At 36.2% G+C, this 24,293-nt stretch overlaps 1 protein-coding gene across 5 annotated transcripts in view; it reads left to right on the forward strand.

Moving 5' to 3' along the window:
- The window catches only part of Pou2f1 (POU class 2 homeobox 1), a 143,085-nt gene that overhangs the window by 118,116 nt on the left and 676 nt on the right, over positions 1–24,293 (forward strand). For all 5 annotated transcript variants that reach the window (XM_013021851.1, XM_013021853.1, XM_013021852.1 and 2 more), the window contains 8 exons: positions 656–750; positions 4,430–4,603; positions 10,379–10,520; positions 13,034–13,179; positions 14,178–14,357; positions 16,031–16,136; positions 20,576–20,918; positions 21,578–21,666. In XM_013021851.1, coding sequence (XP_012877305.1) covers positions 656–750; positions 4,430–4,603; positions 10,379–10,520; positions 13,034–13,179; positions 14,178–14,357; positions 16,031–16,136; positions 20,576–20,918; positions 21,578–21,666 — 1,275 coding nt within the window. The remainder of the gene's footprint in view (positions 1–655; positions 751–4,429; positions 4,604–10,378; positions 10,521–13,033; positions 13,180–14,177; positions 14,358–16,030; positions 16,137–20,575; positions 20,919–21,577; positions 21,667–24,293) is intronic.

Consider the following 24,293-nt stretch of genomic DNA (forward strand, 5'->3'; position numbering starts at 1 on the left):
CTTTATTTGAAAACTATAAGAAATGTCTTAAAATCATAAGTTACATATATGAATAAAAGTGCATTTAAAACCAGAGTTTAGCAAAGGTCAGATTATTAAAAAACAAAAACCTCAATAGTCCCAAGGTTCAACTTGTTTACAAGTCACAGACTTTTCTGCCTAGGCTGGCTTTGAGCTTCAATCCTCAAATCTCAGCCCCCTGAGTAACTAGAGTTACAGACATGAAACACTGGCACTGGGCTTGAGCTTTATTCTTTTAAATAAAATTTTTTAAGAAGCCAGTACCTTTGGCTTTGCCAAAAATTAAATGAAAGCAATCTCATTAGAGTTTCCCAAAAGCTCCCAAATTTCCTATATGTCCATAATTAAGACTAATCAGATATAACTAATAATTTTAGACAAATAAGAATTTAAAGATCTATAAGATTATTAGGAGATCATTTGGAAAATTTCAAGGGTTTTTGTTGTTTTGTTTTGGTGGTATTGCAGTTTTGAAACTTAGAGCCTAATGCTTGCTAGACAAGTACTCTACCAGTCAAGCCACACTCCAGCCCTGGAAATATTCACTTCATGTTCTTCGTGTGTGTGTGTGTGTGTGTGTAATTGCTCGAAGTAATTTTTAATGTCTGTAGAGTAACATGTTTATGTTTTACAGGTCTCCTGCAAGCGCAAAATCTTTTAACGCAACTACCTCAGCAAAGCCAAGCCAACCTCCTACAGTCGCAGCCAAGCATCACCCTCACCTCCCAGGTTAATTATTTCTTCCTCTAAAATTTTTACTTAATTTTAGACTACTCAATTTTAAAGCAAAAACCCTAATAAAAATAATCCAAATAGTTTTCAGAATCTGACCACTGGTGAGGTCAGAGTCCCCAGGCTTCAGCCATGCCTTTAACACATGAACTTTTTGAGGGGACTTTTTATTCAAACTATAATACTGGAAATAGAAGGTAGCATTCTTACCCTGGTAAAAGGACATCTACCTGGCCCACCCAACAAAAAATAATAATAATAAATAAAAATGTGTTTGTATCCTACTTAATTATGAAAGACTCATCTTCTAATTTGGAACAAGACAAGGTGACCACTGTTACCACTTTCACTAGTATTGTGCTGACAATGCTAGCAATGCAAAATGGCAAAAAAAAAAAAAAAGAGAGAGATATGTTTTACTTCTTTAGAAAGAAGCTATTTTAATTTGTAAACAATGTGATTTATCTACAAAGAAAAATACTAAAGAATCTTAAAAAATGCAGCAGGAGTAAGTGAGTTTGGTAAGTGAGTAAGCATACATAATTTATAACACCAATTGTATTTCTTTTGTTGTTGTTGTTGTTGTTGGTCGTGGTCCTTGAACTCTGGGCTTGGTGCTGTTCCTCAGCTCTTCAGCTCAAGGCGAGCGTTCTACCACTTGAGCCACAGCGCCACTTCCGATTTTCTAGTGGTTTATTGGAGATAAGAGTCTCACGGACTTTACTGCCTGGGCTGGCTTTGAACCGTGATCCTCAGATAACAGCCTCCTGACCAATTGTATTTCTATATACAACAATGATTACTTAAAAATTGGACATAAAAATAGCATTATTTTAGGGATAAACAATAAAATTGTTTATTAAGACCTACACATAGAAAGCAACAAAATACTGCAGAGTAAAATGAAAGAAAGCCTTTATAATAGATGTATTGTGTTCATGAATAAGAAAACTAAAGTTTTTAAAATGTCAGTTCTCCCCAAATTGATAATACTCAGCAGTCTTTTTGTAAGAACTTGCTTACTGTTTCTCATATTTTTATGTAGAATTGTAGAAGACATGGAAGGTAAGACAGATGAAAGACTTTAAGAAGTAAGAAAGTTGTAGGACTGTGTGATATTAAGAATTATTATAAAGCTACAGAAATGACTGTGATACTGGCATAAAGATAGAAGTATAAGATCAGTGAAATAGAGTCTACTAGACTCACCATAAATTGCCAACTGGTTTTCCAAAGATGAAAAAGAATTTCAGTGAGAAAAAATAGTTAAGGTTTATAGTAAGAGAATGAGAAGAAAATGTACGTATGGGGGAGATATCTTTATAACAATATCTGATAAAACATAGAATAAAAAAATCTTACAACTCAGTAACAAGGCAACCTAATTTATGCTAGTAAGGGACAAAAAACTTTGAAGCTACTCTACCAAAGAAGATAAGGTGATACCCGGTAAAAATATAAAAAGGTGTTCAAAATCATTAGTTACCAGAGAACTGCAAATGAAATAGTACTGCACAGTCATTTTAAAATGAGCACAGTTCTGAAAGCTGTATGAACAAGTGTTAACAAAAATGTAAAGGTGACTAGATTTCTCATATGTTGCTAGTGTTTTTTTGCAAAATGGCATTTTTTAAATAAAGTTACATATATGTACCTTATGGAATGTACTTCTTATACATGCAGAAACTAGATGATTCCATTTACATGGCATTTTAGAAATGTAGTTAACAGAATGAGAATTAGTGTAGGAATTAACTGCAAAAGACACAGCAGAACTTTGAAAGGGTGATGAAAATGTTATGTAACTTAATTGTGTTAGTAGTTGTATAACTATTCAGTTGTCAAAGCATATCAAACTATATATTCTGCAGGGGGCCATATCTGAATGCAGGGTTTTGAACAAGATACAAAAACCTGTGCCAGAGACTCCTTCATGACTTACATGCTCGCCACATAGTAACAGGCTGTTAGGACTTCATATTGACTCTTGCTCACTGAATTCTGTTCTACCATTTCTAGATTTGGCATGGTCCAGCCTGAGATTTGTGGAAATGAGATATTTTAGCTATACAATAGTTGAGTCTCAGTTCTGTTTTACCTGTTTCACTGTGAGAAGGGCACAACCACCTAGGATTCTAATATATCTTGTGCTTTGTTTGACTCCCCCAAAATGGTCTGGTTGAAAATTACTGTCAACATGTCCTGGACTCTGTTACCTTCATTGAAGCAGGAGTGATTATCTGTTGTGTAGTTTTCTGGGCAGTTAGTTCCCTTGGAGAAAGCTTTGAGTAATGAGGCCAAGGTCATAGACCTTTTAAGTTACAAGAAGAAAAAGTCACAACCATAGACTTTATCTTTAATCCTGGTCTATAATCTCTTAACTGGGCTGCATTTCACAGGAGGGATGAACTGAACAATTAGGGTACAGAACCAGGACAGCAATCCACATTGGTGAATACACAGAGAGGAATACACTACTGAGGGCTTATGAGTAGAACAGAGTGGCTTTAATGTTTTCTTTAAAAATAGAAAGAACAAGAACTAGTTATAATTCAGTTTATGTGCACTTAAAAAAAGATACACATGTGAGCCATCAGTACCTGGTTACAATGAAAATTTTTAGTCAGTTGGAAAAAAATGATTTGTGATAATAAGACAAAGGCTTACTCTAAAACATTTAATGAGTACAAATTTTGTAAGAGATATACTGTTTACTTCCTAGTGATCAAAGTATTTTTTAAATTGCTAACATAAATCATGTGGAATAAATGGTAGTAGGAACTAATATTATGTTGTATGTTAGAAGCCAAAAAATAATTTATTCATTTATCAGAAAATTCCTTATGAATTTATCTTAACTGTTTACATAGGTTTTTTGCAACCATTTACAAAATTTTTATATGATACTATCTGTATTAATGAAAACATACATTTAAAAAACTTTATCAATTAAAAAATAATGAGGTAAATATAATATTGCCTCAATCGATGAAAAGGATAATTATGAAAACTGAAACATTACAAAGTTAAAATGTAATATTAAATGAGAAAAGGTGTAATTATGCATAATTATAGTTAAGGTTAAAAGCTGTAGGAAAAGCCTTGAAATCCTCAAAATGTCTGTGATCCAGGCACAGTGGGGCATACTTATAATACAATACTCAGGAGGCTGAGATAAAGGGACCAAGAATTGCTTGCCATTCTGAGCTACCTTGCAAAGCTGAGGCCAGCCCTGCTCTCATAGTAAGACCACTCAAAAATCAAAACAAAGAAAAACTCTATAGTGATTAACCTCCCCCCTTAAATAATTTCAGGATTGCTTCTCAAGTGTTCTACCTCAGAACAAGTGTAGAACTTGCTGAGTGCTAAGTGGCTGAGGGCAGAACACTTGCCTAACCTATGTGAGGCCTTATATTTAATTTCCTGATAGATAGATAGGATATCATTTGTAAAACACTGTTACAGTATCATTTGTATAATACTGTGTTAACATTTTGATAGATGTGGTCCCTGCTGTTTTGATTGTCTTAAGCAAAATATCTATAAAATAGGGAGTAATTTCTTTAAAAGTACATGTATTCAGACCAGATTAAGAAAAAGGCCTGAAGCATGGATTGGATTGAGTATACTTACAGTCTTAAGCATCCTTTTATTCATTCTTCTCATTATCCAGCAGCCAGCAACCCCAACACGCACAATAGCCGCAACTCCAATTCAAACACTTCCACAGAGCCAGACAACACCAAAGCGAATCGATACTCCCAGCTTGGAGGAGCCCAGTGACCTTGAGGAGCTTGAGCAATTTGCCAAGACTTTCAAACAAAGACGAATCAAACTAGGATTCACTCAGGTATGAGGAACCCACCTTTCCTTGATTGGATACAAATATTTACTTTATATATCTGAAGAAACTTCTAAATAATTATATGATCCTCAGCCATGTTATTTTTGTTTTAGCTTGTAACTTTTTGCTAGTCATTTCATATTTTTAGGTTTAGCATATATTTTCCAACATGGATTTACAACTTAAAAACATGGAAGATTTATCTCATACCTCAGACCTCTGAAATTATATCAATAAATTGTAAGGATTTGAAAGGTTAGTTGGGAAATGGTATGACTGTGCTAAAGAGAACAACTAGTTGTAGACTTTACTGTTCCAGAAGGAAGACTATGAGAGTGAAGATTACACAGATAAGTTTGAAAGGCTTTGTTTCTTGGGAAAGAGGTACAAGAAGATTCCTCTCTAAGCCTACAGTGAAATTAATTAATCAAATCAAAACCTATTGGACATAAAAAGTCCAAATTAATCAGAATCCAAATTAATTTTTTTTTTTGGTCGGTTGTGGGGCTTGAACTCTGGGCCTGGGCACTGTCCCTCAGCTCTTCAGCTCAAGGCTAGCGCTCTACGATTGAGCCATAGCCCCACTTCCAGTTTTCTGTGTTTTATTGAAGAGAGTCTCACAGACTTTTCTGCCTGGGCTGGCTTTGAACTGCGATCCTCAGATCTCACCCTTCTGAGTAGCTAGGATTATAGGCCTGAGCCACCAGTGTCCAGCCCAAATTAAATTTTAATGTCAACTGTCAGAGATCTTTTAAAGTGGAACAAATATGCTTAATAGTTTAAACAGCCATGTGGTATTCTGTTCTAACCACTGCCACTGACTTCTTGATTCACTCACAGTCTTTTAAAGGAGAAGGGAATGAAACTGAAGATATTTATGTACAGTAATGTATAACATTAAGTAAAAAAAAAAAAAAACAAACCTTAAGTATTGGGTTGGGTATTGATGCTTTCTTTCCAGAAAATATAATTATTTTTGTTTACAATTTAAGCCTTTACTTAAACATTATCCAAAGTAGTTTCTGTTGAAAGTGCATAAAATACCACCTGTTCTGATACATCAAAAGTCAAAGTGCTATCTCTGCCTCCATTCTACGTATCTGTGGGAACAGACTTAAATTTCTTAATATACTTTGGGTTTTGAATTTATTTTTGTTCAAAGAATCTTTGTTTAAGATTATAAAGCAACTTTTAAATAGATGTAATTTCAGACAAAGTATTGTTACTTCTTAAGATAACTTTTTAAAGATAATATAGACTGATGTTAACTTAATAAGCTGAAATACAGTTAGCATATTTTAGAATATTGACCCAATGTGCTTTTGTTTTCCTTGGGAAAGTGTGGCCTAAGTGATAGGCCAAGTATGGTAGAACTTTTAAAAACTCTTTTTCCCAAATAGTTATTTGCCTTTCTGTGGTATTTGACCCAGTTTAATACTGCCAGTAATGTATCTACACACAGCTATATCTAGATCTCTTCTCTATATTCTCATGTTGTACTTTATGGTTAGCACGGCCCTTACCAGATTTTAAAATGATCTTGACATTACAGTAGCATCTTTTATGATTGATTATATGAATCAAAGCACATACTGCTACTGCAGGATTTCAGGTGTGAGCTACCAGCACCTGGCTTTTTTTTTTTTTTTTTTTCGGTCATGGGACTTGAACTCTGGGCCTGGACACTGTCTCTCAGCTCTTCAGCTCAAGGCTAGCGCTCTGCCACTTAAGCCATAGCACTACTTCTGGTTTTCTGGTGGTTTATTGGAGATGAGAGTCTCAGGGACTTTCCTGACCAGGCCGGCTTTGAATCTCAATCCTCAGATCTCAGCCTCCTGAATAGCTAGGATTACAGGCTTGAGCCACCGGTTCCTGGCTATTTTTTTCTAATTAGATATTTGCCTGTGCTCTGATAAGAAGTACATAATCAGAAAGCATGTCTTATAGTATTTAACATGATAACCAAATGCAATATTTTCATTATTTCTCTGCCCTGATATTTTCTTCTTTGTTGTTTTTGCTCTTTTTAGAGATATAATAAAGTTCAGATTATATGTATAAATATATATATATTTAAAACATTTAACCTTTTTTTTCTTTTTTTTTTGGACAGTCCTGAGGCTTGAACTCAGGATCTGGACACTGTCACTGAGCTTCTTTTGCTCAAGGCTAGCACTCTACCACTTGAGCTACAGCACCACTTCTGGCCTTTTCTGTTCATGTGGTACTGAGGAATTGAACCCAGGGCTTTGTGCCTGCTGGGCAAGCACTCTACCACTAAACCACATTCCCATCTAAAACAGTTAACTTTTGTGAGGAAGAACTCAAGATTAAATTTATAAGGGTATTAAACTAAGCTTGTATCATATTAATGAAAATTAGTATGTTAACTAGATGCCTATGGCTTTTTCTTCCTGTTAATCATCCTTGAAGTAAAATTGTAATACAATTATCAATTAATTTTTAATGTTTTGACAGGGTTCTAGTTAGTTAACAGTATCAGGTTCTTTTGTAGCCCATAAAATATTTTTTAATACTTAAGATGTGGTTTTGAATAGAGTTGTTTTTTATTTCTGATTATTTTGTTACTTTTCATAAGACATTGCAGAGATTTGTAAAAAATATGTTTGTGAATTTAGTTACAATATCAAAAAGATTTATTGCCATCTGACTGCTACTTAATAGTGTCAAACTTTAAAACAAGAAAAAGGGGTAGGTTATAGTTGACCTTCCTAGTTTCTAGAATGCTACAAACTAAGTGACTAAGTTAAAACAAATTCACATAGTAGCATTGGATGAATATTCATTGAATGAAATGATGTATAATAAATATGTAAAGATGCTGATAAACACATCTATTCAGGTCTTTAGATTTTTTTTTTTATATGAAGACAAAATGGACAGCATTTGTGCCCTATTCACCTGTCCTGGTTCTTTATATCATACTAAAATTGGAAGGAAATCAATAAACAGTCTATTTCAGTTGTAGTTAGAGAGGCTATTCAGAGCTGACAGCAATGGGAATGATCTCTTTGTAGAGTCCAGTACAACTGCCACTACTCACTAATGCCTGTCGAGCCCTTGAAAATTTATTTAACTTCAAATAAATTAAAATGGCCACGTATATCTACTGGCTATTATATAGGAGACCTGGACAGTTCATCACTTGAAGTTGAAATATTCTGTATATTTCATTTTATAGTTTGATATTTGTCCTCTGTGAAACTTTTTATTGGAAGTTGATCACCTGTTAGAAAACAAGAGGTTTAGCCAGATGCTGGTGGCTCATGTCTGCAGTCCTACCTACTTAGAAGGCTAAGATCTGAGGATCACAGTTCAAAGCCAGCCCAAGCAGGAAAGCCATGTGAGACTCTGTCGCCAACTAGCCATCAGAAAACCAGAGGGGGTGCTGTGACTCAAGTGGTTGAGCACTAGCCTTGAGCAAAAGAGCTCAGAGACAGCACCCAGACCCTGAGTTCAAACCCATGATGGACAAAAATAAATAAATTAAATAAAAATAAAGCAAGAGTATTTAAAAAATACTGTCTCACTTCTCAGAAGTAAGAATGGCCAATAAAAACGTGTGGAAATGCTCAACATCCCTATCCATAAAGGAAATGCAAATCAAAAGAAAGTTGAGATTCCATCTTACTCTAGAAAGATTGGCCAGAATTGAGAATTCAATTACAATTGCTGGCAAGAATGTGAAAGAAAAAGGAATCCAGTTGCACTGTTGGTGGGTAGAGTAAACTAGTACAATCACTATTCAGGATAGTTAGGTGATTACTCAAAAGCTAAACATAGATTTACCCTGCCATCCAGCTGTATCACTCTTGGATATCTATCCAGAACATTACAAGTTAGGATACAGTGAAGACACTTGCACATCTATATTCATTGCTGTACTATTCACAAAAGCCAAGTTATGAAAATAGCCAGATGCCCTATAATGGATGAGTGGATTGAGAAAATGTAATAGATATATACATACATACATATATACATGGGCACACATACATATGTACATACATACATACATAAAATAGAATTTTACTCATCTATTAGAAAGAATAATATATCATTTGCAGGGAAATGGATGGACCTAAAATAAATCTTAAGTGGGGCTCGGCAGCTAGCTCAGTGGTAGAGTGCTTGCCTAGCATGCATGAGGGCCTGGGTTCGATTCCTCAGCTGGAAGTGGCACTGTGGCTCAAGTGGTAGGGCACTAGCCTTTAGCTGAAGAGCTGAGGGACAGCACCCAGGCCCAGAGTTCAGCCACCAGGACTGACAAATAAATCTTAAGTGAGGCTCAGAGAGACAAATGACACATTTTCTCTAATGTGGAATCTAGATCTAAAATATAACTATGCATGATAATATATACAGAGCTCAATGCATTTATACACAGACAAACAGACTAAAGGAAGTTTCACCTAAGGGAGGAATCTGACAGCATAACTCCTCTGAACAACTAATGTACTGTTTATCAAAACAAGTACCAGGAAGTGGAAACATGTTTTGGGAGGAGGTGTGTAAAGGAGGGGCACAGGAATGGGAGGAGGAAGGTTAGCAAATGTAGTCATTATATTCAGTGTACATTATGAAAAAATGAACTATGTAACTTGAGGGTAGGGATAGAAGGGGCAAAATGGAAGGAAATAAAGGAAGGAGTGACATTGAACAAGAAGAATTATATTCATAACCTGACTTATGGAATTCTGACCCCTTTATATAACTAGTTAATAATAATAATAACAATAATAATTCATCCTTTGCCTACACTATTGCCTAGTGTAGCCACTAATAAATAGTGTTAAAATTGGTATGTGTGGGTGTGTGTGGGTATCAGAAATAGTATAATCCCAATTCAAAATAGTGGACTAGGGACACGTCTCAGTTGGTAAAGAGCTTGTGAAGGCCTGAGTTCAAACCCCATTACCATTGAACACAACAAAAATAATGTTGCCAGATTAATTGAGAGTTAGCTCTCTTGTAGTAGAATTGTTTAGTATTCAGGACCAGAAATGCTGTTGCCTTGTTGCTAAACTAACTGGAGTGAGTAAATCATTTAAACTCTACTGCATTTCTATTATTTATCTATAAAATGACTATTAAGATACAGTTTTTTCAGGCTTAAAGAAAGATCCAACTGGAGGAAAGCATTATGTACATTTCAAAGGTTATAGGCTCATGGAGAACATCTTTTGTAATATATTCAAGGGATCATTGTTCTAATGTTACAAGGTTACTAAGTTTCCAGTGCCTATGAGGTTTTGATGAAATGGGTCAAACCTCTCTACTGTGAATTTCTTTCAATAATGGTTACAGAAGTGGTCTTTTTTTTCTGTTTTTTATAACCAACTTTGAAATCCAAACTAAGGGTTAACAAAGGTATTTTTTTTTCACAGCTTCCAGAAATACTTTCTAGGAAAAAAGAAAAAGAATGAGAGATGATTTCTAAATTTTAAAGAGTTTGTAGGAAGTTGGTTGGTTCAGAAATTTCTAGGTTAGTGACATCTAATCCTTATAGATACTACAGATAAATTTATATTTAAAGATGACTTGAATCACTTTGGCTTAATTAAGGGTCTTGTTAGAATGGTAAGCACTATCCTTGGAAACTCAAGGAAGTGTTAGTGTCTTGTTACATAGAGTTGCTAGAAAAGATTCAGAGTAGAAAGTATACAGAGCAATATTGAATGCTGCTGTGACCAGGTAAACATTAATGAGATGAATAGCTTTCTCTTTTCCACTTCCCCTCTACTGCTCTGTATTATGCAGGGTGATGTTGGGCTCGCTATGGGTAAACTGTATGGAAACGACTTCAGCCAAACTACCATCTCTCGCTTTGAAGCCTTGAACCTCAGCTTTAAGAACATGTGCAAGTTAAAGCCACTTTTAGAGAAGTGGCTAAATGATGCAGGTAAGTAAATACATAAGAATATTTTTTTTGGGGGGGGGGTCTGGTCATGGGGCCTGAACTCTGGGCCTGGGCGCTGTCCCTCAGCTCTTCAGCTCAAGCTAGTGCGCTACCTCTTGAGCCATAGCACCACTTCCGGCTTTTTTATTTTCTCCTTATGTGGTGCTGAGGAATCGAACCCAGGGCCTCATGCATGCAAGGCAAGCACGCTACCACTGAGCCACCTTCCCAGCCCAAGAAATTTCTTAATGTCTATAGGAGTCTTACGGGAAAGGGGCTATTGTATGAACTATATCTTATTATATTGTTGGTACTACAACATTTTGAAACTCACTAATCCTGGGAGGATCTTTATATAAACTATGGCTATGTAAATCAGAGATCTGACTTATTTAAATATTCTAGTTATTATAGAATAAATAATCAGCACTAAATTTTAGCTTTGGAATATTTCTTGTACTTGATCTAGGGTTATGGTCAGTTGAGGAAGGAAATCAAAAGGCCTGTGTATTTAGATAATCTTGAAGAACTAATGTGTTATTTCGTCCTTGCTAGATTTTCAAAGAACTTGTTCCTTGTAATCTCCACATATTTCCTACAGAAAGTTGACTTTCTACCCTATATATATTTTCGGGGGGGGGGCCTCTTGTTGGCATCTTTATTCAGACAAATGTAGAAAATCTCAGGCAAAGGTGAAGATGCGATGGATATTTAAGACCATCAAAGCATTTGTGTCTCCTTAGGAATGATGGATAATGATATGGGAATTATGCACGTTAAGAAAAGTTTTCATTTTTCGTCAGACTCTTTGCTGCTAGGAAAAAAACAACAACCTATCTATAAGAAACAGTAGATGTTGGGATCTTGTAAGAATTTTTGGTTCTCCAACAGCAGTGCCCCTATCTCCCCGACAACACACACATCTGCAACAAGTGCTCCCACGGGACCACCCCCCCTCCACCCCCAGTACAGGTGCAGGAGTGCATAATGGATGGTAGACACCTGAGCTCTGGTCCCATCTGGTTTCCGCAGGAGTACAGGCTCAGCTACTACATCTCCTGCGTCTCCTCCTCCCCCTCCCCTTTTTTTTGCATGTACCTGCCTTTATTTTTTTTTTAATTTTTTATTGTAAAGATACTATACAGAGGGTTACAGTTACATGAGCAAGGTAATGAGTACACTTCCTATTAAGAGCATTGTTACCCCCTCCATTTTTTCCCCCTACCATCCCTTCCCTCCCTACCTTCCCTGAGGTTCTTTTTTTTTTTAATTGTGATTAAGTGATTACATTATTTCCCAAATTTCACAGTATTGTGGAATAATGATGCTCATTTAAAGTCACAAGTTCATTCTAACTTTCCTGGAGCAAATTGTCTGTAACAGTCTTATAACATATAACGGTATACACATATACACCATACATGTGATCAGCAGCATGGGGATATTTAGTAGTGGTTCGACCAGATGAGTGGGAGTTCTTTGTTTCTTAAGTCTTGTTAATTTTGTCGTATCACCTAACATTTTGGATTTAGCATCCATTTATCAGGGAGACCATGTACCGTTTGTCTCTTTGCTCTTGGCTTACCTCACTCAACATAACTCCTTCTAGCTCCATCCATTTCCCTGCAAATGCCATTATTTTGTCATTTCTAATGGCTGCATAATATTCCATTGTGTATAGATACCACAATTTTTGGATCCATTCATCTGTGGTGAGGCATCTGGGTTGTTTCCATATCCTAGCTATTGTGAACAGTGCTGCAATAAACATGGAGTCTACCCTATATATTTTATGCGAGATGCCTTTCTAGAACTTTTGGATTTTGAGCCACAGAATCATAGACTCTGAAAGCTGAAAGGAACCATAGAGATATTCTGTAGTATGGTTCTCACTGTAGATGTGAATACAAATTAAGACTTAAAAGAAGAGGATCCTTAAGTCCTTACCCTTTGGCAGTTTGATTCAGTAACTGAGGCCCAGCCATCTGTAGTCTTGAGTTACATAGGAAAGAATCATCTCATTTCACATACTGAATAACAGTTCAGGGATATGTATATGACATACCCAAGATTACTAAGCTATTAAATGAAAGAATACTGTTTTAACAATATTTAGCAAGTAAAATGAGAGGTTAATTTTAAGACATTAAACAATCAGTAATTTCTAAGAAGCTTTGTTTATCCTCAGAACTAAAAAATAAGCATACTGACAAACAAGCATAAGAAAAAAACCGAGAGACTGATTTCAGTTTACTGTATGAACAGTAAACTTCTATATTATCAGAAACAAAGAAGTAGTGATCAAACCTCCTATGACATAGAATGTCAGTAAGGACACTATGAAGATCTGTGGTAGTGAACAATGTTCTGCTATAGATTAATTACATTGGTAACCTCTCCATACTTGGCTATAACGACATATTTTGTCAGTTTTATTGTTGATGTTTATATCTGGATTATGAACACGAGTCTTTATACTTAGCCAATTTTTTTTTCTGATTTCTTCATTCTTACAGAGAACCTCTCATCTGATTCCACTGTCTCCAGCCCAAGTGCCCTGAATTCTCCAGGGGTAGGAGTTGAGGGCTTGAATCGTAGGAGGAAGAAACGCACCAGCATAGAGACCAACATTCGTGTGGCCTTAGAGAAGAGTTTTGTGGAGGTCAGAAATACTTCTCATGACCATGGAATTATACTATCATTAGAAACTGTCAATGGTAAAAGATTAACCTGTCTGCCTCTACTTTCATGGGCACATAACATAATGGAGAAAAGAAGGGACAGTAAGTTATTCACACTGGCCAGAAGCAATGCTTCAAAAGAAACCATAGTCACATCCACATGAGCATTAGTTGTTAGAGAGGTGGCTGAAGGATGTATAGAAATTAGTTCTATAGACTAGAAAAGGTAGGAGAAAAACACTTCAAGCAGAGGCCTGAAGGGAGAAAGCATGGACTATACCAGGAGAAATACTGTAATTTAGTTGACTGAATTCTAATAGCTGTATACCTAGGATGACAGTTTAGGAGCAGAACATAAGACTTTGAATGTTAGGTTGTGAAATTCATGACAGATAACTCACCTGTTGGTTTTGTCTGGTTTTGAGTGGAGGTGCTAATGAATATCATTCATAATCCAAACTTCCAACAAAAATCTGAGTATGTTACATGGAATCAGGAGTCTCTCTTAATTCTGCCTCTTACTAATTATGTGATGGGGCAGGTCACTTGATTATAGAAGCTAAAGTCCATGCATCTGTGAAATACCTTCTTTCCTGCCGCACAGGCACATTACACAGTCCAAGTTAGATGGTATGTATGAAGCACTGAGAAACTTTGTAAATTCCTAATAATATATAAGGTTGTCATAGTATTTTATGAACTTAAAGATTAATAGACCTTAAAATGAAAAATATACACATATTTAATATAAGCCTAATAAATACAATGTTTGTTAAAACTTTGTCTACAGTGTCTTAATAGTTATCCCAGTTATCATTTTTTAAACTCACTTTTCCCAGCAATTAAACCAGTTGTTGAAGTTATTCCAGAGCTGTAGATATAGTGCAGATGTATAACATTAGCCTGTCATATACAAGGTCCTGAATCTGTAACACCAAAAAAAAAAGTCCAAAGTTGGGTTTTATTTTTTTTCCTTCAGAATCAAAAGCCTACCTCGGAAGAGATCACCTTGATTGCTGAACAGCTCAATATGGAAAAGGAGGTGATTCGTGTTTGGTTTTGTAATCGCCGCCAGAAGGAAAAAAGAATCAACCCACCAAGCAGTGGTGGGACCAGCAGCTCACCTATCAAAGCAATTTTCCCCAGCCCAACCTCACTGGTAAGAATGGAAATTGAGGTACAAGCTCAAGGGCTATTTACAGTTTTACAAATAGCCAATTGAATTTATTTCACAGAAGTTAAGGAATTTACATAAACAGGCTTCATGTTGAATAAATGTATCTAAATGGCTTTTAGATGTCCCAAAGTGATGAAATCACATGTTGTTCACCCAAGAACTTTTTTAGTTTACCTTTGTGTGTGTTTGCATGCATGTGTTGTGTATATGTGCTAGTATTGTAGCTTGATCATAGGGCCTCTCACTCTTAGAGTTTATGTTCAAGGCTAGTGCTCTACTATATCTCCACTTCTAGCTTTTTAGTGGTTAATTGGAGTCTCATGGATTTTCTTGCCTGGGCTGGCTTTGAACCAAGATTGTATCTCAGCCTAGGATTATAGTAGTGAGAGATCAACCATGGCTTTTTGTTTTGTTATGTTCTTTGAGATAGGAGCTGTGTAGTTCAAGCTGGCCTTACAGATCCACTTGCTTTGCTTTCTGAGTGCTGAGATTACAAGTATTCATCACCCTGCCCAGATATGTCCCTTATTTTTTAAAGTGAACAATTTGAATTCTTTCCTATTCCATTGCTTTTCCATTATTTCTTTCTCATGTAGTTTATTAGGCTATTTCATAACTATGTTAGTAAGTTTATTGCTGATTCCAGTTATCTCAAAAATAGTTCAATCCTAAAGCCCAATTTGTTCAGCCATTTGACAATTGACAGCCAATTTCCAGATAAACTTAGGTCTGATATTTAGACAGTCATCTCAGATCTTTACTCAAAGACATATGGTACTTTCATATTGACTAATTTCTGCTATCTGCTTTAGAATGTTATTTATACATTGAATAGATATGTCCTAGTCATGTGACCCAATTTTAGGATCATTATAGATATGACTCTAATGATGCCAGGTTTCAAAAGATGAGGATTAGTTTTTAGTTTTGTTCCTGTTTTCTTGTTGTTGATACCTTTTTAATTCAATTTGATTTGAATATTCCATAGTGCAAAATTTTTTTTAACTCGGGTCCAAATTTAAAGAACAGATTTTAATCATGAAGTTTGTAAGATTGTAGTTACGGTAAAGATTGGATAGCAGTTCTTTTTTATGCATGTGCCTGTCTTGTATTTTAAACTTAATTGTACTAGATAGAAAGCAGTAGTTTTTACAAAACTGTAGAAATATTTTGTTTATTTCAGAAAGGAACTTAGTTTTTAATGTATCTCCTTATAGTCTTTCTATACAAACCATTCATTAAAAAACAAAAGAACACAAAACTGGGCACCAGTTCTCATGCCTGTGATCCTAGCTACTTTGGAGGCTAAGATCCAGAGGATTGAAGTTCATAACCATCCTGGACAGAAAAGATTGTTCATGAGACCCCATATCCAGAACAACCAGCAAAAAGCCAGGCTTAAGGTGTGAATCAAGGCATCAACCAAGCAAGTAAGTCAGCTGAGCAATCTCAAGAACTTGAGTTCTAACCCTACTGCTGGCCAAAAAAAAAAGGGGGCACAAGTAAAAGAAATCATATTTTTGTTTAGGTAAAATTGATAGTGTACTATTTCTTCTACTGACCTAATATGGATCTGAGTCAACATAATTGAAACTTATGCATGTAAAGTTTTGATTATAAGCACTTTGTGCATATTTTTCATTTATGACCTCTAGGTGGCAACCACACCAAGCCTTGTGACAAGCAGTACAGCAACTACCCTCACAGTCAACCCTGTCCTCCCCTTAACCAGCGCTGCAGTGACTAATCTCTCTCTTACAGGTAAGCAGCAGCTAAATACACAGCTGTTAAGCACATGGTAAGCCATTGATAGGTTTCTATTAGAAATTAAATTGTGAGTCTACACTCTACTGGAAGATATGTACTGTTGGTTTTAAAAATGTATATATGTGGGGCTAGGGAGGTGGCTCAGTGGTAGAATGCTTGCCTTGCATGCATGAGGCCCTGGGTTCAATTCCTCAGCACCACATAAGCAGAAAATAAAAGAAGCCGGAAGTGGTGCTATGGCTCAAGAGGTAGCGCACTAGCCTTGAGCTGAAGAGCTGAGGGACAGCGCCCAGGCCCAGAGTTCAGGCCCCACGACCAACCAAAAAAAAAAAAAAAAGTATATATGTATGAAACTTGAACTTCAAATTTTCAAGTAACTTTTTTCCATACAAACTTTTAATGGTGATGGTTTTCATCAAGGAAATATCCAAATTCACAGTTCTAGTTAATTTACATGCTTGACCTTTGCCTATCACACCCAACATAGAAGGGTTTTATCTGTACCTTGTAAACATTCCCTCCATCTGAAATTTTATCCAGTTCTTGGTCTCATTTAGGTAAAGTATTCTAGCTTCTCTACCAGTTCATCTTAGAAATATTTTCTTCCCCAGGAAACTGGTCCTTTTGGTAGAAAATTCCCCAATATGTAGAAAATGTTTAGCATTTGTCATCAAATATTTTCTAATGATCCATAATATATAAGATATGCTTTAATTATCTACCAGGTTGATTATGGTGCTAGTAAGCCATTTGAGAAACTTGTGATATTTCATGATCAAATTTAATCTAGAATTGGGGACTTTGATTTTCTTCACTTATGTTTTAAGTTCCTAATATTTTTGGCTATATGCCCTTACAATAACACGCTTTATATTATGTTACTTTTTTCCTGTCTTCTTTTGAGTGTTAGACCTCTGATAAGAAAGCAATAGACCTTTCCTTCTTTCTATAAAACAGACATATACACATTGGTAATAAAATTTAAGGAAGTTCATAGATTATAACCTCCAGGAATCCTTCACTCCCAGGCTATTGGATAATTTAAGAGCCTTAAGATTTCAGATTGAAAGGGATTTGAACTCAGACCGATGCCCACTAGGTAAGCTTTCTACCAGTTGAACCATGCCATCAGCCCTTTTTGCTTTTTTTTTTTAATAGGTTCTGAAGGTTTTGCCCAGGCTGGCCTGGCTTGCAGTCTACTTTCCATATAGATATACTGACAGGCACCATGCCCAGTTTCTTGATTGAGATAGGTGGTCTTGTTATCTTTTTTCTAGGTTGGCCATGAACTCTGTTCTCCCAATCTCTACCTCTAGAATAGAGTTGGGATTCTAAGTCAAGGACCACCTCTTCCATATAAAACCACTTTCAGAAGTATGTATAGTATTCATCACTGTATAGTATTCATATAGATAGATATATAGATAGTATTCATCACTGTAGTGATTATCAGTATTAATAGGCACTAGTATTTGTTCCTATCTCTGAGGAACTTATTAATGTATAAACTAAGTCACCTGGTAATTAGGAACTAAATCTTAACAAATTAGAAATCATATCACATTAGACCTAAAATAACTATTTGCAGAAAAATACCTAATAGTTTAGACATTAAAAACAAATAGCTAAAGCCAGGCATGGTGGCACATGCCTGCAGTCCCAGTTTCCCAGCAAGTTAAAGTTAATCTTTACCTTCACACTTTACTAAAACCATGAAGATATTTATTCATTCATGCCAATGCTTGCAGTAAAATCTTTCAACTTCCATAATAAGATTTTTTATTTTTCTTTGGAGTAGGTTACATTCATTCTGCTCGTATGAGAACTCTGGTAGAAAGAAGGAAAGATCCACTGGCCAAGATTGTGCATGAACAGTCCTTTAAACACTTTATGTTCTTACTGTTTCCTGTTCGTTTATTAGCATCCAACAATTTAAGTTTGAGTTTTTTCCAGGGCTTCATAAAATTGAATAATAAATAGCCTTCTTCTGTTGAATGCAGTTGGTTTCTTCACCACCAGTTTTACCCTTTTTTTCATTTATGCAAGTCTGTCTAAATCTCCTATCTGATATCTGTCCTCAGACATCATTTGGAATAGAATTAAAGAAACAAATTGAAAGCCCATATCTTCACTCTGCCATCTCCTAAGAAAAATCCTGTTTTGTTGGTGTGGTCATCTTTATTTTTCCATAAGTGGTTGGCCCACCAAAAGTTCTGGGTAAACATCTGTAGAATAGATACAAGAAAGATCATGACAATATTCCTCTAGGAACACATGTTATGATGTCTGTCAAAACTCTGAACATTCCTCCGCTCTGAATAATCTCACCTAAATGTGCTCTGTTGTCAGTTATTTTTTCCAAAAAGCATTTAATAATGACAAAAGAGTTCATTTCTCAGGAAACCATAACAGTCAGGTACCAGAGGCTGAAAGATGAAAGGTGATGGTTCAAAGCCAGTCAGAGCCACACAAAACATAGCCACACATGTGTGTGTGTGTGTGTGTGTATAAGTATGTATACATATATTCAGTGAACAGCAAAAAAAAACAAAAACAAAATAAGTCATTGCCCATCAATGGTGAGTTACTAAACTGATGTAATAATAGACTGATGTATCCACCCAGTGAAATAGTTTGGGCCATAAAAACCATTAAGTTTTGATTGCTGCTTCCACATGGATAAACTTGGAAAACAATACACTGAAGTAAAAGAAGCCAGTTGCAAAATACTGTGTATTGTGTGATTCCATATCTGTGAAATGTCCAGAAAGCAAGACTATAGAGACAAAAATCAGATGACAAGATAGGCTTGGGCACACACAGGATAATACTGTGTGTTAAAAGATCATAATATGTAGTGTGCTGATGGTTGTACAAATCTGCCAATTGATAAAATCATTGAATTTTATACAAATTAGGTGAGTTTAGCGGCACATAAATTGAACTTCAGTAAAGCTGTTTAAAAAAACAAAAAAACTACAATAGAGCTAGGCGCCAGTGACTCATGACTGTAATTCTAGCTACTCAGGAGGCTAAAATCTAAGGATTATGGTTCAGAATCAGCCCTGGTAGGAAAATCCATAAGACTCTTAACTCTAATTAACCACCCTAAAAAAGTTGGAGGTGGAGCTGTGGATCAAGGAGCAGAGTGCTAGTCTTGGGCACAAAGCTCAAAGTTAGTCCCCAAGTCCTGAGTTCAAGTGCCAGGACACACACACACACGCGCACACACACACACGCGCGCACACACACACATCAGTGAATTCATGAGAGGGTACTAAGCACTCTCTATGTGTATGGTTCTAACTTTCCTTCTTGCCCTGTGAAAAGCATGGTGATATTTGTGGATAAAGACACTGAGGCTCAGCAAGCCAAAGTTCTCTGATCAAAGTTGCCCATGTCATTAAGTTGCCAAGAACTAGGGTCATAAAATTTGTATATTGGTTAAGACATGATTCACTAGCTAGAGTAGAGTTATTACATCATAGTACTTATATGACTTTCAAACTGGAGACACTAACAATGAATGCTGTGAGGAAACACAACTTAGAATAAAGTCATGATCTCCTAGTGCAGATTAAATTCATTGATAAGATTTGCCTGAGATATATATATATGTGCCTGTAGGATCTAAAGAAAGATACTGAATGATATGAATGTAGTAATGAAGAGGAAAGAAAAACCATTTTTGCCTTTGCCAAAAGCTTAACATACAAGATTTTGTAAAATATGGACAATTTCAGTTTCAGAACTTTGAACTGAGAATGTTACTACATGTAAACTTAGAATGGATAGGGTAAGAAATTGGTCAAGTACAGATAGAAAGTACATAGAAATTTGTTAGCAGGTGTGTGTGTGTGTGTGTATGTGTGTCTGTCTGTCCTTCCCAGTGCTGGCATGCTAGGCAACACTACCCCAATACCTCAACTATTTTCTGTATATTTGGTTGACATTTATTCTTAGTAAAATATGTAACTTTTTAGTTTTTCTTGTCCTTAATTGTTTTGATTTTTCTATGGAGACTACTGAGGAAACCTCTGAATGAAATGGTTCTTGCCTAAAGTTTTCATTTTCTATTTCTGTTTCTGTTTCTTCCACAGGATAGTTGTCTTGTAACCCATAAATAAGTTTCTCTGGTTGGTTGGTTGGTTGTTTTGAGTAGGAAATTGACAGTGGAAAACCATTCTCTCTCTCTCTCTCTTTTCCATATTGTGTCATTGCTCTTATCTCTTGAAGTAAGATTTGTAGCTTTAGTTTAAAACTTTTTTTTAATGGTTAACTTCCATAGAAACACCAAACTAGGTTGTTAAAAAGGGCAAATTGAGATTTACAGATGACAGATTGTTTCTTTGATTCTATAATACTGCTAAGTGAAGCCACCATCTTCCAAAACCATTTCATATGGCCATTTTCTAATCCATTTCTCTTTTCAGGCACTACAGACACCACCTCCAACAACACAGCCACCGTGATTTCCACAGCTCCCCCTGCTTCCTCAGCAGTCACCTCTCCCTCCCTAAGTCCTTCTCCTGCCTCAGCTTCCACCACTGAAGCATCTAGTGCCAGTGAGACCAGCACAACACAGACCACCTCCACTCCTTTGTCCTCCCCTCTTGGGGCCAGCCAGGTGATGGTGACAGCATCAGGCTTACAAACAGCAGCAGCTGCCGCTCTCCAAGGAGCAGCACAGTTGCCAGCAAATGCCAGTCTTGCTGCGATGGCTGCTGCTGCAGGACTCAACCCAGGCCTGATGGCACCTTCACAGTTTGCTGCTGGGTAAGGAGCTTTCTCATCCCATTGATACTTGAGAAACAACTAGGGAACCATCCCCAGAATGAGACTTCATCACCAAGTTAAATGAGAAAAAAAATATCACTTTGAAATGGGCTTCTATATGGTCATGCAAGGACCTTGATATTAAGAGTTGAACCTCAGTTTCTGAGCAACCTGGAAAGGACAGTAGTCATACCTTTATTCTCACATGAAGACACAGATGACCAATTACTAAGGACCTCAGTGATGGAACCAGGAAGAAATCTCACAATTCCTGTTCTTATTTTATGCTTTTCCATTAAATACTTTTGTGTGCTTTCAAACATGTAGTAGGGAAATTTTAATGTTCATAGTCAAATATAAAAATTTTCCTTTTTTCTGGAGATTTTTTTCTTTTATTTTGGGAGAATAGAATAATTCAAAGAAGAGTTAAAGTGAATGTTAAAGTTTTACATTTTGTGCTAATGATAACTGCGTTTGTGCTTGTAAGCATCAAGGAAAATAGTAACTCTGAAGCAGGAACAAAATCATACAAAGGTATAGGGGAAAATGAAGTTTCTTCCCTAGCTGAAATTTTCTTTTTCTTATCCTTTTGAATATATTGTCCAAACTGACAAGTGTGTCTGCATGGTAATGAAGTGACCCTTCTTTTGGACTTGCAGAGGTGCCTTACTCAGTCTCAATCCAGGGACCTTGGGTGGTGCTCTCAGCCCAGCACTGATGAGCAACAGTACACTGGCAACTATTCAAGGTCAGTATGGTCTTTTCTCTCTCTCTCTCTCTCTCTCTCTCTCTCTCTCTCTCTGTGTGTGTGTGTGTGTGTGTAAAACCCATAGATAGTCTTAAGAAGTCAGGACTTGTATACTAATTGCTTTTTCCTGATAGTTTTATCTAAGTAATCACTTGCAATGTAACTCAAGGCAAACTTGGTCCAATCCTTATTCCTGCCTAAGATAGTCATGGATAGGAACATTGTATAATGAGTGAACTGAAGAGCACATCAGTCACGTTTCCAGAATATTTTTCGTTCTTGGGAGGTTCTGCCCTTATTTTTAATTTAATTATTTTGTTTTTTGTTGTCTATGTTTTTACCAGTACTGGGGCTAGAACTCAGGGAGTTGAGCTCTAAGCCTTTTCTCTCAAGGCTGGTACTCTATCAGTTGAGCCTCACATCCAGTTCTAGGTTCTGCCCTTACAGTCCTCATCAGTATAGAGCATATATTTCTCTTGCATTTTAGTGTTTCTTTCCAAGCCCATTTGGCTCATGTCAATCTTTTAGTATGTTATTCAAGGTGATATTCTTCAAATATAATGAAGTCTGCTTTGTTTAACATCTAAGCTATGTGTCTGGATTGTTAGGGAGGGGTATTGTTGTTTTGGAGGTTATTTGTGTGTGTGCTTGAACTCAAGGGTCTGGGCACTGTCGGAGTGCTTTTCTGTTCAAGGCTAGCACTCTACCACTTGAGCCACAGCTTCACTTCTGGCTTTTTGGCAGTTAACTTGTAGTTAATTGGAGATAAGAGTCTAACAGACTTTACTTCCCAGGCTGACTTCAAACCATAGTCCTCAGATCTCAGCCTCCTGAATAACTAGGATTAAAAGCATGAACAGCCAGTGCCTGGTGAAGCTGTGTATCTAAATATGATTACTGTTATGTGAGTCAGAGAACAATCACATTATTAATGAACTTTTTTTTTCTTAAATCAGACTTTGTGCTTAAACAAGAGTTCTCCGAACCAAAATTAAGCTGTTAGGCTTTTGTTACAATTAAGTGTGTCATGGATGTATCTCTAACAGAGTATTACAGAGAACTTTAAATTACAGACAAACCCAGCGCCTATTACAGACTGTCTTACATTAAGTTGACTTTCTGATATACTGTGTTACAAGTATTGATGATTAGTTCTGTAAAGCTGCTGTTTTAGAAAGATTTCTTTAGAATAAGGTTTGTGAAAGTTACTTTTTCTCCTGCATTAGAGTGTATCTCTGGGCCTTGAGGATAGTACAAAGGGAAAAATGCCTTCCCCACAGCATGAGTGACTTAGAGACATTCTCTGCAAAGATCTAGAATTGGTCTATGACCCTTCTTAGCTTAGAATCTCAGAAAACTTCAAGTTTCACCAGTCTCACTATTCTCTATGGTTCCACTATACATTATATAAGAAATCAACCAGATTTTTATTTTTTTTATCTTTTTTTTTTTTTTTTTGGTCTGTCTTGGGGTTTGAACTCTGAGCTTAAGGTCTGTTCCTGAGTTTTTACCCTCAAGATTAGCACTCTACCACTTGGAACCACACAGTACCACTTCCTGTTTTCTGGTGGTTAATTGGAAATAAGAGTCTCACAGACTTTGCTCCTTGGGGTAGCTTCAAACCACGATCCTTAGATCGTAGCTAGGATTACAGGCATGAGCCACTGGTGCCTAGCTTCAACCAGATTTTTAAGGCCATTTAAAAAGCCCTAAAATTTGGGCATGGGATTATGCCAGTAGGGGTATTTGGGAATGTTGGCAAGTAACAGAACAACCTATTAAATGAAAGTCTTAATTATATTTTTACTGTTATCTTCAAATAATTATACAAGGGATTACAGTTTAACAAGCTCATTACAATGATAATTATTTTAAATAAAATTTTGATGATGCCTTCTATGGGCAAGCATCATAGAAAAATTTTCCCCATTAACTACTAAATCCTGTCACTAGGTGACTCATTGGGCTTCTACATTATCATGTCTGATTCTCTCCTGCCATAAGGTCCTCGTTCTTCTTTATACTGGTCATAGAAATTAAATGTTTTACCTCAGGAACTAAAAAAAATAATCTTGGCTTTAATTTGTTGATATAATTTACCTTGTGACTACACTCTTTTTGGAAATACAGTTTAGAGGAAGGTGATGGTGCTTAAATTTGTCAGTTGGTTTGATTACAGCCAAATATAGTTTTAAACTTTAATTCCTTTGGCTAGTTTATCTTTTACAAGGTTTTTGGTTTTGGTTGTGCCAGTACTATGGGCCTCATACTCTGCTCAGCTTTTTGCTTAAGCCTGGCATTCTACCACTTGATCCATGCCTCTCTCCACATTGCTAGTTTGTCTTTTGAAGGGAGTGTTTGAAATTGACAGTCTTTATTGAAGACAAAATTATTGGATTTAATAAATATTTCTAGGTAAATTATGTCAACTTGGAATTTAAAGGGAGAAACATGACTGATTCTTTAGACAGTTTTACAGCTCTCCCCATTAGCCTGGTTTGTTTAAACTCATTAAATCCATTTGTCAGTCTTTAAACTTTAGCTGGTATCAGTATAGCATATAACTGGAAGAAAGTAATCAGTGAAGGGTTGTACTTTGTGTGGGAAGATTCAAAAGAACTATGATG

Source organism: Dipodomys ordii, unplaced genomic scaffold (genome assembly GCF_000151885.1).
Source record: "Dipodomys ordii isolate 6190 unplaced genomic scaffold, Dord_2.0 Scaffold57, whole genome shotgun sequence".
In the NCBI taxonomy this organism is placed as follows: Eukaryota; Metazoa; Chordata; class Mammalia; order Rodentia; family Heteromyidae; genus Dipodomys; species Dipodomys ordii.